The sequence below is a fragment of the Oncorhynchus keta genome, chromosome 6, assembly GCF_023373465.1.
Source record: "Oncorhynchus keta strain PuntledgeMale-10-30-2019 chromosome 6, Oket_V2, whole genome shotgun sequence".
Classification (NCBI taxonomy): domain Eukaryota; kingdom Metazoa; phylum Chordata; class Actinopteri; order Salmoniformes; family Salmonidae; genus Oncorhynchus; species Oncorhynchus keta.
The window spans coordinates 13,175,368-13,190,681 of record NC_068426.1 but is presented as its reverse complement, the minus strand read 5'-3'; the positions used below and the strand labels follow the sequence as shown (position 1 = coordinate 13,190,681).

General features: G+C 45.1%; 2 protein-coding genes across 6 annotated transcripts; one reads left to right on the top strand and one right to left on the bottom strand.

Annotated features, from left to right (window-relative positions):
• Positions 1–842: 842 nt before the first annotated feature.
• Positions 843–6,824, bottom strand: rbm14a (RNA binding motif protein 14a). 2 transcript variants are annotated; one of them, XM_035771734.2, is made up of 4 exons: positions 6,645–6,824; positions 5,637–6,006; positions 3,989–4,886; positions 843–3,903 (listed from the first exon to the last, which is right to left on the bottom strand). In XM_035771734.2, exons 2-4 carry the CDS (start codon positions 5,992–5,994, stop codon positions 3,618–3,620), a joined length of 1,542 nt encoding a protein of 513 aa, XP_035627627.1. In that variant the 5' UTR covers positions 5,995–6,006; positions 6,645–6,824; the 3' UTR covers positions 843–3,617. The 2 variants fall into 2 exon arrangements, with proteins under 2 accessions (XP_035627627.1, XP_035627628.1); XM_035771735.2 differs by lacking the exon at positions 6,645–6,824 and adding an exon at positions 6,614–6,632.
• A 544-nt stretch (positions 6,825–7,368) lies between these two features.
• Positions 7,369–15,288, top strand: LOC118384984 (ras and Rab interactor 2-like). 4 transcript variants are annotated; one of them, XM_035771731.2, is made up of 11 exons: positions 7,369–7,624; positions 7,728–7,795; positions 9,261–9,455; positions 9,688–9,802; positions 9,916–9,988; positions 10,079–10,170; positions 10,480–11,532; positions 11,660–11,968; positions 12,095–12,226; positions 12,322–12,488; positions 14,041–15,288. In XM_035771731.2, exons 2-11 carry the CDS (start codon positions 7,730–7,732, stop codon positions 14,344–14,346), a joined length of 2,508 nt encoding a protein of 835 aa, XP_035627624.1. In that variant the 5' UTR covers positions 7,369–7,624; positions 7,728–7,729; the 3' UTR covers positions 14,347–15,288. The 4 variants fall into 4 exon arrangements, with proteins under 4 accessions (XP_035627624.1, XP_035627625.1, XP_035627623.1 ...); XM_035771732.2 differs by lacking the exon at positions 7,728–7,795; XM_035771730.2 differs by having other exon boundaries at positions 7,369–7,795.
• Positions 15,289–15,314: the final 26 nt, after the last annotated feature.

Here is a 15,314-nt window from a genome sequence, read left to right as displayed (position 1 = left end):
AATGAGGGGAGTGTGGCTTCACTAACCCATTGGACAAGCCCAGACATTCAGGCCCTGGGTTCTTGTAAACTAGTTGTCTTGTGATAGTTTGTTGGGCTTCCAGCATCACAGACCTCAAATAAATAATAAAATGGGGTGCCTCGTTGTGAAGGAGGAGTGGGGTCAATGAGGGAAGTGTATGGTCGAAGTGCAGGCGTGGTCGGGGGCAGAGGGCTTTACCTTTGTGGGGACTGCGTCCACGGCATTGCGCGACTAATTTTCTTCCCCCGTCACACACAACATGGCATCCAGGGACCCAGGAGCCATTTTAGCTGTAATAATTAGCGAGAAGGGAAAACGTAGCTGGAAGAGCAATAACAGTAACAATGTCATGCACTACAGTTTTAAAACATCACAGAAAGCCATATCAACGAATATACGTGCAATAAGCAGGTGCATGTTATCATGGTAACCAGAAAGAATGAGATAACGATTAAAAAATGTCCTATCAGAAATTAAAACCAATCCATAACCAACTGTAGTCTACAGCTCACTTCTACATCCAAATACTGTGACGCAGCAAGGCGACAAACATTTGTCTTTCTAATGATATGATCGCTTTCAACTGTTCTTCTGACACCCACGGCGACAAACTAACAAACATCGCCATGAGGTTTGTGGCATGTTCTGAGGTAGGTGTAATGAAGAGCTAGGCTGAGACCAAGTGATAGAGCCCAATTGAGAACTGTTTGAAATTATCCTGTCATAGTTCACAGGAATGGGATAATCTTTGTTTAAAGTGTTTCCCTTCAGATGTGAAAGGTTGAAATAATTAGTAAATCCTTTGGAAAAAAAACATGGAAACGATTTAATATCATGTTTAATCGCATGTCTAATAATTAACCCAATAGGGAAAACATTTCCTATTTTAAATTATAGAAAAATACAGCCGCATGTTGTTTTATTCTCAAACCAAGTCACTCCTACTTTTATTACTTAAGCTTGAGGCTTAAGGATTCAATAGGTTACATACTGAATAATAGAAACCAATAAGTTTCCATCAAACCTGGAGAGCCTAATGGCTCCATTTAAGACAATTCATTAATTTGATGGTCCAATTGAAGTAAATACTCTCACAGAATATTACGATCAGGATCGCACAGGAAGTTCACTTAAACCAAAAGAAAAGGAAAATATTTGTCCTGTACAAGGTCAAACCACACAATGTACTGTGTGTGAAAAGCCCACTAGTTTTTGTCCTTTGGAGAAAAGGTGCGGCCCAAAATGGCAGTTGATTACCCTCAGATCCTGAAAGGTATGCTTAAAGGAAGCCCTCTGCATGCACTTGCCACCAGCAGAGCTTTCCACATTTCCATTCTCCATTTAAACCAAACAGAGGTGAAACCAGTTAAGTCACTAGGCTAGTATTCATGGTATAATAATAGATAGCATTCATGCATCACTGTCTGAAAATAAAAAAACGAGTTCCCCAGAAAATGCGAGTTTAAAGCTAGCCTGTCTAATCTTAGTGGTTTGCTTGGTTGGATTTCTATCTGATACATTTGATCAGTTCCAACGGGAGGTCATGTGAGACGTGGGGAAGGACTACATTCCCAGAGGCCAGAGAAAAGTGAGTTTTGCACTCCAGCAGACGTGTAATGTTGTTGCAGCAAAGCGCCTGGATCTCGCTCCCAAAGCCCCAGACATTATGGAGAGAAAGTTTGATGACTGAGGTGTGAATGTGTATTCCTGTGATTGTTATAAAAAGTGAAGGCATCATGCTTAAATTGATCCCCTAGAATGTTCACAAGTGTCCACACATACAGTCACACTGGTCCTCATGTCCAAATTAGCCTACATGTAAGATACTTTGCCCCTTGCTTTCCATTTTATTCCATTTTTTTTTCTAAACACAAGCTCTAAAACCTTTAACCATTTTATTAACCAAAGATCTACATATGCTGGAACATACTGGAACAGTGACTTTTCATATCAAGGTCTTCGATGAAGGCAATATAAATTTTAAAAAACAAAATCTGGCCAATGGAAAAATTAAGCTCTAAACTATATACACTACATGGCCAAAAGTATGTGGATACCCAAAATCATGGGTATTAATATAGAGTTGGTCCCCCCTTTGCTGCTATGACAGCCTCCACACTTCTGGGAAGGATTTCCAGTAGATGTTGCTTCTATTCAGCCACAAGACATTAGTGAGGTCGGGCACTGATGTTGGGCGATTAGGCCAACATCCCAAAGGGATGGGTTAAGGTCAGGGCTCTGGGCAGGCCAAGTTCTTCCACACCGATCTTGACAGACCATTACTGTATGGAACTCGCTTTGTGCACAGGGAGCTTTGTCATGCTGAAACAGGAAAGGGCCTTACCCAAACTATTGCCACAAAGTTGGAAGCACAGAATTGATCTCGACAAACCATTACTGTATGGACCTTGCTTTGTGCACACGGAGCTTTGTCATGCTGAAACAAGAAAAGGCCTTCCCCAAACTTTTGCCACAAAGTTGGAAGCACAGAATAATCTAGAATGTCATTGTATGCTGTAGCTTTAAGATGTCACTGGAAATAAGGGACCTAGCCGGAACCATGAAAAACAGCCCCAGACTATTATTCCTCCTCCACCATTTGAGCAAGTAGCGTTCCCCTGGTATCCGCCAAACCCAGATTTGTCCGTCGGACTGCCAGATGGTGAAGCCTGATTCATCACTCCAGACGTGTTTCCACTGCTCCAGAGTCCAATGGCGGTGAGCTTTACACCACTCAAGCCAACGCTTGGAATTGCGCATGGTGATCTTATGTGTGCGTGCGGCTGCTCGGCCATGGAAACCCATTTCATGAAGCTCCTGAAGAAACAGTTATTGTGCTGACGTTGCTTCCTGAGGCAGTTTGGAACTCGGTAGTGGGTGTAGCAACCGAGGACAGATGATTTTTACGCACTTCAGCACTCGGCAGTCCTATTCGGTGAGCTTGCGTTGACAACCACTTCGCGACTGAGCCATTGTGTGAGCTATTCTATACACCTGTCCACAACGGGTGTGGCTAAAATAGCTGACTCCACTAATTTGAAGGGCTGTCCATATACTTTTGGACATGTAGTGTATGTGAACTAATGGCTAATTTGGATGAGCTAAAGTCACCTTGAGGACAGAGGCAAGGCTCTGATTTAAAAAAAATGTATGGATCGATTTGGGTGCTTCCTTCATCGCTCAAAAATATACACATTTATTTTACACAATATATTTCAACTAGGCTTTTAACAAGGCACTCCTCTGGTATGGATTCATATTCTCGCATATTTGACAGATTATGGGACGGGGATGTGTAAGGAAGAGCTGTCATTACAGAGCCCCCAGTACGCATCACAACCATACACTTCCTTAAAACCATAACGACTTCACAATATAGATTACTGCGTTATGGGGCAGCATTACTATCAAAGCAAAACCAGGCATACTATAAAGTGAAAAATCAACTAGTCAGAATTGTGTTTAGAAAAGAGAAGATGCAAAACAGGGGAATTATAAATGGGCAAACTTGCAGTGATGCACATTTGGACCACAACTACATCACTCAAAACCCACACATTCACACACACACGACATTCACACTGCAATGTAAAGGGTTATCGGTGCTCTGGCATGTGGGAGTAGTCAGGGCGGCGGAGGAGGGGCTCCTTGTGTGATGGAGGCGGATCATACGCTCTAGCTGGGGCGTAGGTAGCAGGCGCTTCCAGGGTGTGGGCCTCTGTCGGTGGCGGGGCCTGCATTGGCATCTGGTAGTTGGGCATTGTGGGGGGCATCTGGGTCGGGGCTGGAGGAGGGTAGCCATATTGGTACTGCTGGTACTGTTGTTGGTACTGCTGGTACTGTTGGTACTGCTGGACCTGCTGATAGTACTCTGCATAGCATCTGCAGTTAAGAAAAGAGAAAGCCTGTTGAACACATTTGATCTGCTTCAAAATAACTAAAACTGCCCCAAACGTGCATCATGTACCTGGCAATGGGGTCTCTATCAGCAGCAGGGTCCTCTGGTCGGCCGGGTGGCGTTGGGAGGAGGGCGCGACGTTTGGGGCGTGGCTGGGGGAAGGGCTGGGGAACAGGGTCAGGCAGCAGTGGGGTGGAGCGGCGTACTGGGCTGCGGTCCCTGTCCCCTGACTTGGTCCCCATCTGCTGCTCCGCTAGAACCTGCTGGCCCTGCTGGAAGAAGCGGGCCCGTGCTGCCTCAAAGATGGCCTGGGCAGTGGGTTCTGCACCCCCCATGGAGCCATAGGCTGAGCTGGCGTTGTAGAGGGCCGAGGCTCCGCCATAGGCCGGGTTGACAGCAGCCTGGGCTGACGGTGCCTCTCCAGCTGTGGGGTCATACTGGTTACTGTAGCCTTCTGCGTCCGATGTGGCTGAATTCTGATAGCTGGCGGCCTGGTTGGCTATAGAGTCGTATACCTGATCCGCTACAGAGCCGTACACCTGGCTGGCGAGGGCACCGTAGACCGCAGGGCTCACTGGAGTACCATCTGTGGCGCTGGCTGCCGTCATGCCCTTTAGCGCAGCGTATGTGGGATCAAAGCTTGTTGTGTTGTAGACAGAGTTGTGCAAGCTCTGCTGCACCTGAAGAGGCAGACCTGCAGCTGCAGCAACGGCAGCAGCCAATACAGCAGCCTGACTCTGGTGATGCTCCATATGAGGGTTGATGGAGGGGCTTTCAGTGGCATAGTGACTCATGATGGGGGCCTTTGCTGTAGTCGTGGTGGGATTACTGGGCTGCACATTGGAGAGCTCCACAGAGAGTGGTCGGCCTTTGAAGGTGGTCCCATGGAGAGCCTCAATAGCCTGCACTGCATCCTCCTTCCGCTCCATGTGTACAAAGGCATAACCCGCAGAGGAGGAGAGCCTCGCTGTAACCAAGCACAGGATGATAAGACAGTCAGCTAATGAAGTAACCACTAACCATGTTTACCATCCATTCTGATGAGTAAAGTACAGGTTTGATAAAACTCACCATAGGCCTGATGGAAACGAAAATTGTCTTAACTTTCCTAAATGTTGACAAAACACGTTCGACAGGATTGTATAAAAACAATTTTATGGTGAAATATAATGCGATAAACTGTGGTGGATATGCTTTTTTTTTGCATAGTTGTTGCTGGAATAACCATCATATGGAAGTAAATTTGCACTCATGTTATGTTGTGCGGTCCTCCTACTACGAGGTGAAAAAAACGCAGTTTATTAAAGTTATGATGAACCTGATGAGCTTGATGCTTATTTCCAATACATTTCAAAAGGTCTTAATTTGGATGCTGCTGACAAAGTTATCAGTGATTGGCTGTCGATGACATTTAATTGACCAATAAAAATTATCTTCCTCTTAGCCATAATCTCATGTACCCTGTGTGTTGTATCTACGAGCTATAGGCTAGAGTGCACGTCCCAAGACCACCATGGACAAATGTACTGTTTATCCCAAGAGTTTGTGACAAAACCATTGACAGAGTTAAGATACAGAACAAAGTGCATGATGTCATTACACACAGTTTGGTATCCTCAACACACCAATTTGATGAAAATACCCCTATGAGTATAATTTGAATACCAGTATTTGCTTAAAAATCATTTGACAAGTGGATGGGAGGGTAGAGACTCACCTTTGACCTTATCACACTCCAGAACTTTCCCAAAGGTCTGAAAGAGCTCTTGCAGGTCCTCAGCAGAACACATAGCACTGAGATTCCCCACAAAGACCTTGGTGGAATGCATGGGCCTTCCGCGGGACTCTTCAACCACCAGGTTGCGGCCACGGAACTCCCGTCCATTCAGTTCCCTTATGGCTAGATCAGCAGCACCATCTCCCTGAAGATGGATGAAGGCAAACTGCCGGAGTACACTGCAGGTGACCACCTGTCCATATGGCCCAAAGAGCTGTGTCAGGTCCTCCTGAGAGGTGTCCAAAGCCAGGTTCCCCACAAAGAGCTTTATAGCTTCGTTCTTATCCGTTGACTCCATGGTTGGGTACACCTGGGGAAGGAGCAGGGTGTCAGTGACCTAGCTAGCTAATTTAAGTTGATATTTTAGCTGATGACATAACTGTTATTAAGGGACGTCTTAAGAAAAACCGCATGCAACCACTATAGGCAAATCATGAATATAGTAGTTTAATAAAACGTGACAAGTAACTAACAATAGTTTAACGCATAAAGCTAAAACTAGTCCATAGTCAACATTAGAAAACCTAGCTAGCAAGCTAACGTTAGTTTCCCCCTCCCTTCTCGAGTCGAGGTGGCATCAATTCGGTGATGCTTGGCAACACCCGATCGGGAAACACGAGATGCTCATATCGTTACATGAAATTGCTGTACTATACACACATGCGTTGGTCGAGGTGTGATCAGATTTATCCTGGCTCGCTAGCTGGCTAGCTAAATGATCAATTCGGCGCGGATTAGAGTTAGCTTGCTGGCTAGCTAAACTAGCCATTTTGCGGTGTTGAAAAATAATGTTCAGAAGCAGTTTAACTAATTACATCTATTTGCAACTATTCAGAGCATTATGCACATTTTTATATCACATTGTGCATTCATAAAAGTTGCCAAGCTAAAGAAATATTACTCAAATTTACACATACAAAAAAGAAGCACACTGTGCATCCATCTTACCTAACGTGGTGCAATATTTCCAATGACCACCTCCGGTTCCGATCTTTGAGAGAGTGACGTATGATATGTTCAACAAATCACTGGAGCAGAAGTCTGGTTACATGTAAACGTCCGTGGCAGGCGTATTACACAATGTCGGCTACAATCTTTTTCTACGATGTAAATGACCATGTTGTTTGAGTGAAGTGAGTTTTGCCTATCACTCCAGCAGACCTGTAATGTTGTTGCAGCAAAGCGCCTGGGTCTCGCTCCCAAAGCCCCAGACATTATGAGGCTTACAACCATAGTGATCCTTGTGTTCGAATTCCTAACGTTATGCTTTCAACCATTACTTCTTGTTGTTGCATTTGCCTGGTAAATTATGTCAATCCTTTTCTCTAATGTGTCAAATTAAACAGACATTTAAATTTCAATAAATAGGCTGTGTATGTCTGTAAAATATGTTAATAATTGCAACCTACTTTGGTTGCAATTAGTGGTGACCACTCGGAAGTTTAAAAATAATTGATGCAGATGAAATGTCTAGCCCTCCATCACAAAGTACAGGATACAGATAGATTGTAATTGTTTTTTAGAGTCGAATTTCCCATTAAAAATACTGTATTCAGGGACTGCATTGTAATTGTGTTTAAGAGGCGAATTTCCCTTTGAAAATACTGTTTCAATTGAATTTCCGCAACGTGGTGACGGGCGCAGGCGTATTTAACCTTGGTTCAGGTTTGTTTCTCTCCCAAGTGTGAATGAAAAATATACGGAAGACAGCAGAGGAGTGCCAGGAACTTCTGAACTACAGCTTCACAGAGACTGGAGAGTCCCAGACAGACATCATGACGTATCCAGAGATCTAGAACTATTACATTCTCTATACTTTTGAAGTTTCAATGGCATTTGGAAATTCAGGGTTCAGATGGGATTTATAGTAGGCTATTTAGAATAATCTCTGCCACATTTTAAGGACGACAGGGGAACGGGAGATGAAGGTAAATTATGTCATGTCATTTATTTGAAAGTGTAAAACAAGGACCAGTTGCGAATATTTGTATGATTAGTGAAATCACGAAACCTGGCACTCGTTAACTGAAGGTATGCAAGAAGACCGCAGATTAAGCATGTGCCGCGCACAGAGTGGTACAGATCGAGCTGCACACAAGGTATGTTGGAAGCCCATACCATGTCCACAAATAGGATGCTGTAATGTTATTATTTATACAAATAAAATACAAAGTACATTTTTTCAATTTACTGAATGAAGTACCCTTTGATATCATGGTCAGTTATTACAATATAGTAAACTGTTATTTGTGGAAGAAGAATATAACGCCATTAATGACCTCATTTTAAACTACTCGTTTGGCACTACACCTTCATGTTATTCTAGTGATACTGTATATTCAGGTCCTGGCAGGTCATTCATTACACCTTCATGTTATTCTAGTGATACTGTATATTCAGGTCCTGGCAGGTCATTCATTACACCTTCATGTTATTCTAGTGATACTGTATATTCAGGTCCTGGCAGGTCATTCATTACACCTTCATGTTATTCTAGTGATACTGTATTTTCAGATCCTGGCAGGTCATTCATTACACCTTCATGTTATTCTAGTGATACTGTATATTCAGATCCTGGCAGGTCATTCATTACACCTTCATGTTATTCTAGTGATACTGTATATTCAGATCCTGGCAGGTCATTCATTACACCTTCATGTTATTCTAGTGATACTGTATATTCAGATCCTGGCAGGTCACAGTTGTTTTTTTGTCAGTTATACAATTGTCTCATTGGGTCAGTCTTATGAGGTTCAATAGCAGGCTTCAGAATAGGCTATTCATTCTGGACATGTTTTATTGCATTAAACATATGAATACTCATTTAATAAGCTACTTATTAGATCTGTACCTCTCAATTGTTTGCTGGGTTAGATTAGCATTTTCACACACTTCTCTGTAGGTTTGGAGTGTTTTCACCAAGTCTCAACTTGCCAGGCTTCTACGGAGACTTGGGCAGCCAGCCCTACATCCACCTCTTCTCTAGAATGGTGTTTTAGGCTCAGGGGCATATATACAGCAGCAGCCCATCCCTGGAAGGAAGTTGGAGGTGATAACAGCCTGTGCACATAACTACCTCTGTCAAATCTAGCCACACCTTCTCATATTCAAAGGGTTTAAAAAGCTAAGGCAAAATTATACTTCAGTCCCAGCAAGTTCACTGTTGAGGGTCGGATCCTTAGGATATGTGCACACACTAGAACCACACACACTAAACACCCTCACGTGTGGTGAGTCGTACTCAGTTGATGACATACACCCTCCAGATTACTCAGAGGAAGGAATACGGTTTGGGAGTGTCCCAAAAGGACAGAGAAGTAGTGGTCAGCACGGAACACAAGAACACATGACATGATGCATGCTGGTGTTACCAGAACGGAACAGAAAGGGTACTGATTATGAAGCATTAGTCTGCGGAAGAGCAGAACCTCAAAGAATGTGTATTCTCTTGCTGGTGTTTTACCTTCAATGGGAAGCATCATTGTGGCAACATAAAGCATAACCACATGGTGTACAGATACCATATAGTACCCGTGCTATATACTGTATGTCTCTGTTCCCCAGATGCAGGAGGACCCGGTGTATGATTTCCCTGAGCCGGTAGGGAATCCGATAGGAGAGAGGCGGGCTTGTCTTCAGCGTAGCTCCCTGAAGAGCATCAGTGTGCTGGACCGTCTGCTTCTCACACACCCCGTCTGGCTGCAGCTGTCCATCAACTCTGCTACCGCTCTGCACATCCTACAGAGGGAGCCGCCTGGGGTGAGACCAGTGGAGGCTGCTGAGGGGAGGATGGCTCATAGTAATGGCTAGAATGGAGCAAATGGAATGGCATAATTTTGTTTGATGTATTTGATACCATTCCACCTATTCCACTCCAGCCATTACCACGAGCCTGTCCTCCCCAATTAAGGTGCCACCAACCTCCTGTGGGTGAGACACAAAACCGCACACAAACCACAGCCTAAGTTTGCATATATCTGTCTCTCTGCAGACCTTTCTAGTGCGCAGGTCCAACACCTCGCAGAAGAAAGTGCTGTGTGTCAGGCTTGCAGATGACTGCCTCCCCTCCTTTTTCAAACAATTTGTCATCCAGGAATTGGACTCCAGTGAGTGTTGAAAGAGAAAGCCAGAGATGTTCCATCTACAGCCCGTTGCAGTGAACGATGATGGTCTTACTAATGATCTTATCCTTGCATCCCCATTTCCCTTCCATTCACAGCTTTCTCCTTGGAGAGAGCTGCTATCAGTTTCCCTGACCTCTGCCGGCTCATCGCCTTCTACTGTGTTAGCCGGTATGTTCTACATCACAGTAGAATAGGTTCAGGACCTTTAGACCAATCAGACCTGTCTATAAAACCTACTGTATGTGCTGTATATTTCAGGGATGTGTTGCCCTTCCCCCTGGAGCTCCCTGAGGCCATAGTCAAGGCTTCATCCCACAAACAGCTGGAGTCCATCTCCCACATGGGAGTGGGTAGGTACCACAGAGTGGCTCAGAGGTCTGATGATCCACCAAGGTCTTGGCGATTGTTGAAATGCTAGCTGCCATTGTGTGCTGTACACAATTTCTCAACAACTCATCTCGAGGTTTCTTCCTTGGTTTCTGCCTTCTATTGAGTTTTTCATAGCCACTGTGCTTCTGCCTCTGCGTTCCTTGCTCCTTGGGGTTTTAGGTTGGGTATCTATCTGTGAAAACTGCTGATGGAAAAGGGACATTCGATTGATTGATCAAGGATAGCCTTGAAGAATAATGCTGACATAGTTTTGCTTCTTTTTCATTCAGAGTTCTGGAGCTCCCCGCTGAACTTCAGAGGCCCACGCAATGGGCCCCCACCAGTGGAGGAGGCACCGCTGCCCCTTAGCCCCACCCCTGAGGATTGTGCCACACCCGAGGAGAGCCCCACCCTGTTTCAAGAGTTCTGCTCCATCCAAACACGCAGCCCCCGGGAGCTGAACTGTGGGGCAGCAGGCCAAGGGGCTCTCTGTTTCATCAACCCACTCTTCCTGCAGTTCCAGACTGCACTGCACAGACGCCACCACCAGTTCAAACGCAGCCTGAAGGTGCGTGTCTCCACTGAGAACTCTAGCCCCTTGTCCCCACCATTTGCTCCTCCCCCTCCCCCACCTCTGCTGGCCAAAAAAAAGAGCAAGAAGGTCCATCAGGCCAGTAGAGCAGTGGAGGCCAGAGTGGAGGGTGAGGGAGGGACAGCACCTGTCCAGGAGGACTCAGACTACTTGCAGCCATGCTTGGTTCTTCCAGTTCTTCCGAAAAAGACCAGGGTCACACCCACACTGTCTCCCACTGCAGAGGAGGATGACTACCATGTGCCCATAGGTCTTCTGCAGGGACTTGGCCAAGAGAAAGGAGGTGAGGGGGAGGAGGTGGATCTCTTGCTGGAGCAGAGATATGCTCCCTCCCTGAGTGAGCTGGACAGCAGCAGTTCCCTCAGCAGCTTGGAGGAGACAGAGGAGAACTCAGAGCGACCTCCCCTCACCAGGGGAACAAGTAACCCCTCACCCCCATGCACCTCTCCCGCTCATCAGCCCGTCTCAGGCTTGTGCAAGCTTAGTGCAGCTTTTGTGTCCTTCTTTGTGCCTGAAAAGCGTGTGGCGAGGCTGGTGGAGGACCTGTCCCGTGACAAGAGGACTGCGTTTGGTGTCCTGGTGCAGGACTTCCTCAGGCAGCAGCGCGAGGTGATCAAGCCTCAGTGCCAGAGATCTGGCACAGAGCTACTGCAGGACATCCGTCTCTTCCTCTCCCAGGCCAAGACCTTCCTGCTGGACTGTGGAGACCTACAGCCCCCCATTGAGACCATGGTGCATGACGATGAGAAAGGTACAGCAGACATTAGTCAAATGAACTGTCAAAATATGCTCAGTCACTTTAAATACAACCAGTACTAGCATGTTTCCCTAGTGATGATGACATGTGACATTTTATGAATGTGCTTGTTTGTGTGCAGACCTGGTGCTGGAGAAAGCCATGTTCCGCTGTGTGCTGAAACCTTTGAAAGGACAGATAGATGGGACACTGCAAACTTTGCATGAGCGAGACCGCTCCACCCAAAGCATGGCAGAGAGCCTGGCTAAGGCCAGGGGAAAGACCCTGTTGGAGTGTTTTGGAGTGCGGGTGGGAGTGCCGGATGCTGCCGATGTGGAGAAGGTGCTGCAGAAGTTAGCTCTCATGAGGCGGGCTTACTCTCCCATTGACAAGGTTGTGCTGCTCCTGCAGGTCTGCAAGCTCATCTATAAAGCCATGAAGGACAATTCAGGTGAGGGCTTTTCTTTGAGTGAATATGATAGAGAAATAAACATTACAGAACCAACAGCTTCTATCCCTACCATCGTTGGTCTTATCATGTCTTGTGTCAACATGGTTGCTTTGTCTTCATGAGCAGACCAGGAGTTTGGTGCAGATGACTTCCTGCCAGCCTTGTCCTATGTCCTCGTACAGTGTAACATGCCTGAGCTGTCTGTGGAGGTGGAGTACATGATGGAACTGCTGGAGTCATCATGGCTCAAAGGGGAGGGTAAGGCTTTAAACGTGAAGTATTTATACTTTAAATGTGAAAATATTTTGAATAGTATGCGATGCCAAATAGCCATTTTGTAATGCTTGTACCAGGTGGGTACTACCTGACCAGTGTGTATGCCAGCCTGTGCCTGATCCAGAGCAAACCTGAAGTAGTACCCTCCAGTGGGCTGACCCGCGAGGCCAGAGACTCTTTGAAAGACTGGAGCCGGCGCCGGAGCCTCCAGGCGCAAAGCCAGAAAAACTTACGACAGCAACTGGTACAGCTCAATTCATTGATTTATTAGCACCAATACTGTATAGCAGGGGTAGGAAACTATACTGAACAAAAATATAAACGCAACATGCAACAAATTCAAAGATTTTACTGAGTTACAGTTCATATAAAGAAATCAGTCAATTTAAATACATTTATTAGGCCCTAATCTATGGATTTCACATGCCAGGGAATACAGATGTTGATCTGTTGATCACAGATACCTTAAAAAAAAAAGGTAGAGGCGTGGATCAGAAAACCAGTCAGTATCTGGTGTGATCACCATTTGCCTCATGCAGCGCAACGCATCACATGTCCTTTGCATAGAGTTGATCAGGCTGTTGATTGTGGCCTGTGGAATTTTGTCCCACTCCTCTTCAATGGCTGTGCAAAGTTGCTGGATGTTGGCAGGAACTGGAACACGCTGTAATACCGTAGCATAGCATCCCAAACATGCTCAATGGGTAACATGTCTGGTAAGTATGCAGGCCATGGAAGAACTGGGACATTTTCAGCTTGCAGGAACTGTGTACAGATCCTTGCGACAAGGGGCCGTGCTGAAACACGAGGTGATGACAGCAGATGAATGGCATGACACTGGGCCTTAGGATCTCGTCACGGTATCTCTGTGCATTCAAATTTTCATCGATAAAATGCAATTATGCCTGCACCATACCATAACCCCACCACCACCATGGGTCATTCTATCCACAACGTTGACATCAGCAAAACTGCTCGCCCACACGATGCTATACACATGGTCTGCAGTTGTGAGGTTGGGTCTACGTACTGCAACATGCAACAATGTTGGAGGCAGTTTATGGGACATTCCTGTAGTCAGCATTCCAATTGCAAGCTCCCTCAAAACTTGAGTCATCCCTGGCAACAAAATTGCACATTTTAGAGGGGCCTTTTATTGTCCCAACCCAAGGTGCACCTGCCTAATGATCATTCTGTTTAAATCAGCTTCTTGATATTCCACACTTGTCAGGTAGAGCATTATATTGGCAAAGGAGAAATGCTCACTAAAAGGGATGTAAACAAATTTGTGCACAATATTTGAGAGAAATAAGCTTTTTGTGCGTATGGAACATTTCTGGGATCTTTTAATTCAGCTCATGAAACCAACACTTTACATTGTGCGTTTATATTTTTTTCAGTGTAGATTCAGCCACGGGATGATTTTAGTCAGCGGAACAGTTATAATTTGTACACTGCAAATTGACCACAACTAAGCCCAAAAAGAGATTAATTTGGGATATTTTCAAATACAAACTCATTTTTAGCTTAATTCCTTTTGACTTTACTGTCCTTTTTTTAAACCAAAAAACTGAAATATCCCCTTTCCCCCCTTGCAGGCTAATTTCTGCCTGTTTCCGAAACCCACTGTAAAGAATCCCACATCTAGCAGTAATACTGAACAGAAATTAACACATACTCATCATAACAGATGTGGAATAATATGCCACAGTAGAATATCTCTGTACCCCAAAGCAACCATAAGAAATGCTTGATACTGTTCTCCTGGGTACATCCCTTTTTATTCTGTGTTGCAGAGGTGTGTCAGGGTTCTGTTTCAAGATGGAGAGAACAGCTGGATGAAAACCCTGCAGTGGAGGGCAGGAGTTAGTGGGGGGGCCCTGACCCAGCTCTGTGCTGCTAAATTTGGGGTGGACAACCCAGAACTGTACAAACTGTACTGGCGGAGTGAGGGGGAGATCAAAGACCTCCCAACACAGGCCCAGATCCAGGACCTACAGGGCCAAGGCAGCAGTGGGACACCCCTCATATACCAGCAAGCCAACCAGGATCAACTCAAGACTCGCAAACAGGAGACGGTGGACCTTATGGGATTACCTTGAGAGGTCCACTGTGGTATCCACACATTATTGACTGATGTTCTTAAACCACTCAACTGCTGGAAATAATTGCTTTGTACTTTATTAAACTATTTAAATTCATTTTTTTCTGAATGGAGATGGCAGACCTGCCAACCCAGTCCAATTTTTCGGATTACCAGACGCACGGCCCATTGGAGACTCATCTCGCAAATCTAGTGCGAAGGCATTTTAGAAACATTGCCTCTATAGCTAATACCGGACACTCATTCATTCTTCATCGCGTAGTCTTCTAAACTCCCGACTCCATTTAATGCCAAGATGTTTATATTTATTTGTGATTATACTTTTGTAATGCTTTTTGTGACGTAGATCATAATTAGTTAGTCTCATGTTGCGTGAACCTCGTAATGTTACGTGGAAAATGGGATGCAGAATTAAATGTATATAACACTCGAACAAATGCGACCTGTCATTTTTCGTATTTGCATTTCTATTCACTAACAAATGCGAGTGAACTGCTGGCACGTTCGAGCCCACTGAATGTCCGCCAACGTTAGCTTGAAACAATTCGTGTTTACCTTTCCACAACACACGGAGTAGAAAAGGGATTTGTCCATGTTTAAGTTTAAACTGACAGTCGGCAAACTCAGCATGTCAACAAACAGAAAGGGCAGACACGGGATAGCTACGTCGAATAATGATGTATTCATCTCCATGTCCGTTGACACAAACTCCGTATATGTCTGTGTTGCAGCTCGAGAATCGGGATGTTAGATTTACTCAGTGGATTTATTTTACATTAAAATGTAACAAAAAATCAGGCCCTATTCATTTCTACGTACTTTCAATTCGGATCTCGTACATGGACAGAAAATGGCGTAGTTGGTACGCAAAATGCGTGCATGTTGGCAGGTCTGAGATGGCAAGGTAATGAGAAATAAATACAAAGGTCTGTGTAAATTATATTCCAATGTGTACCAGTTTAGTAT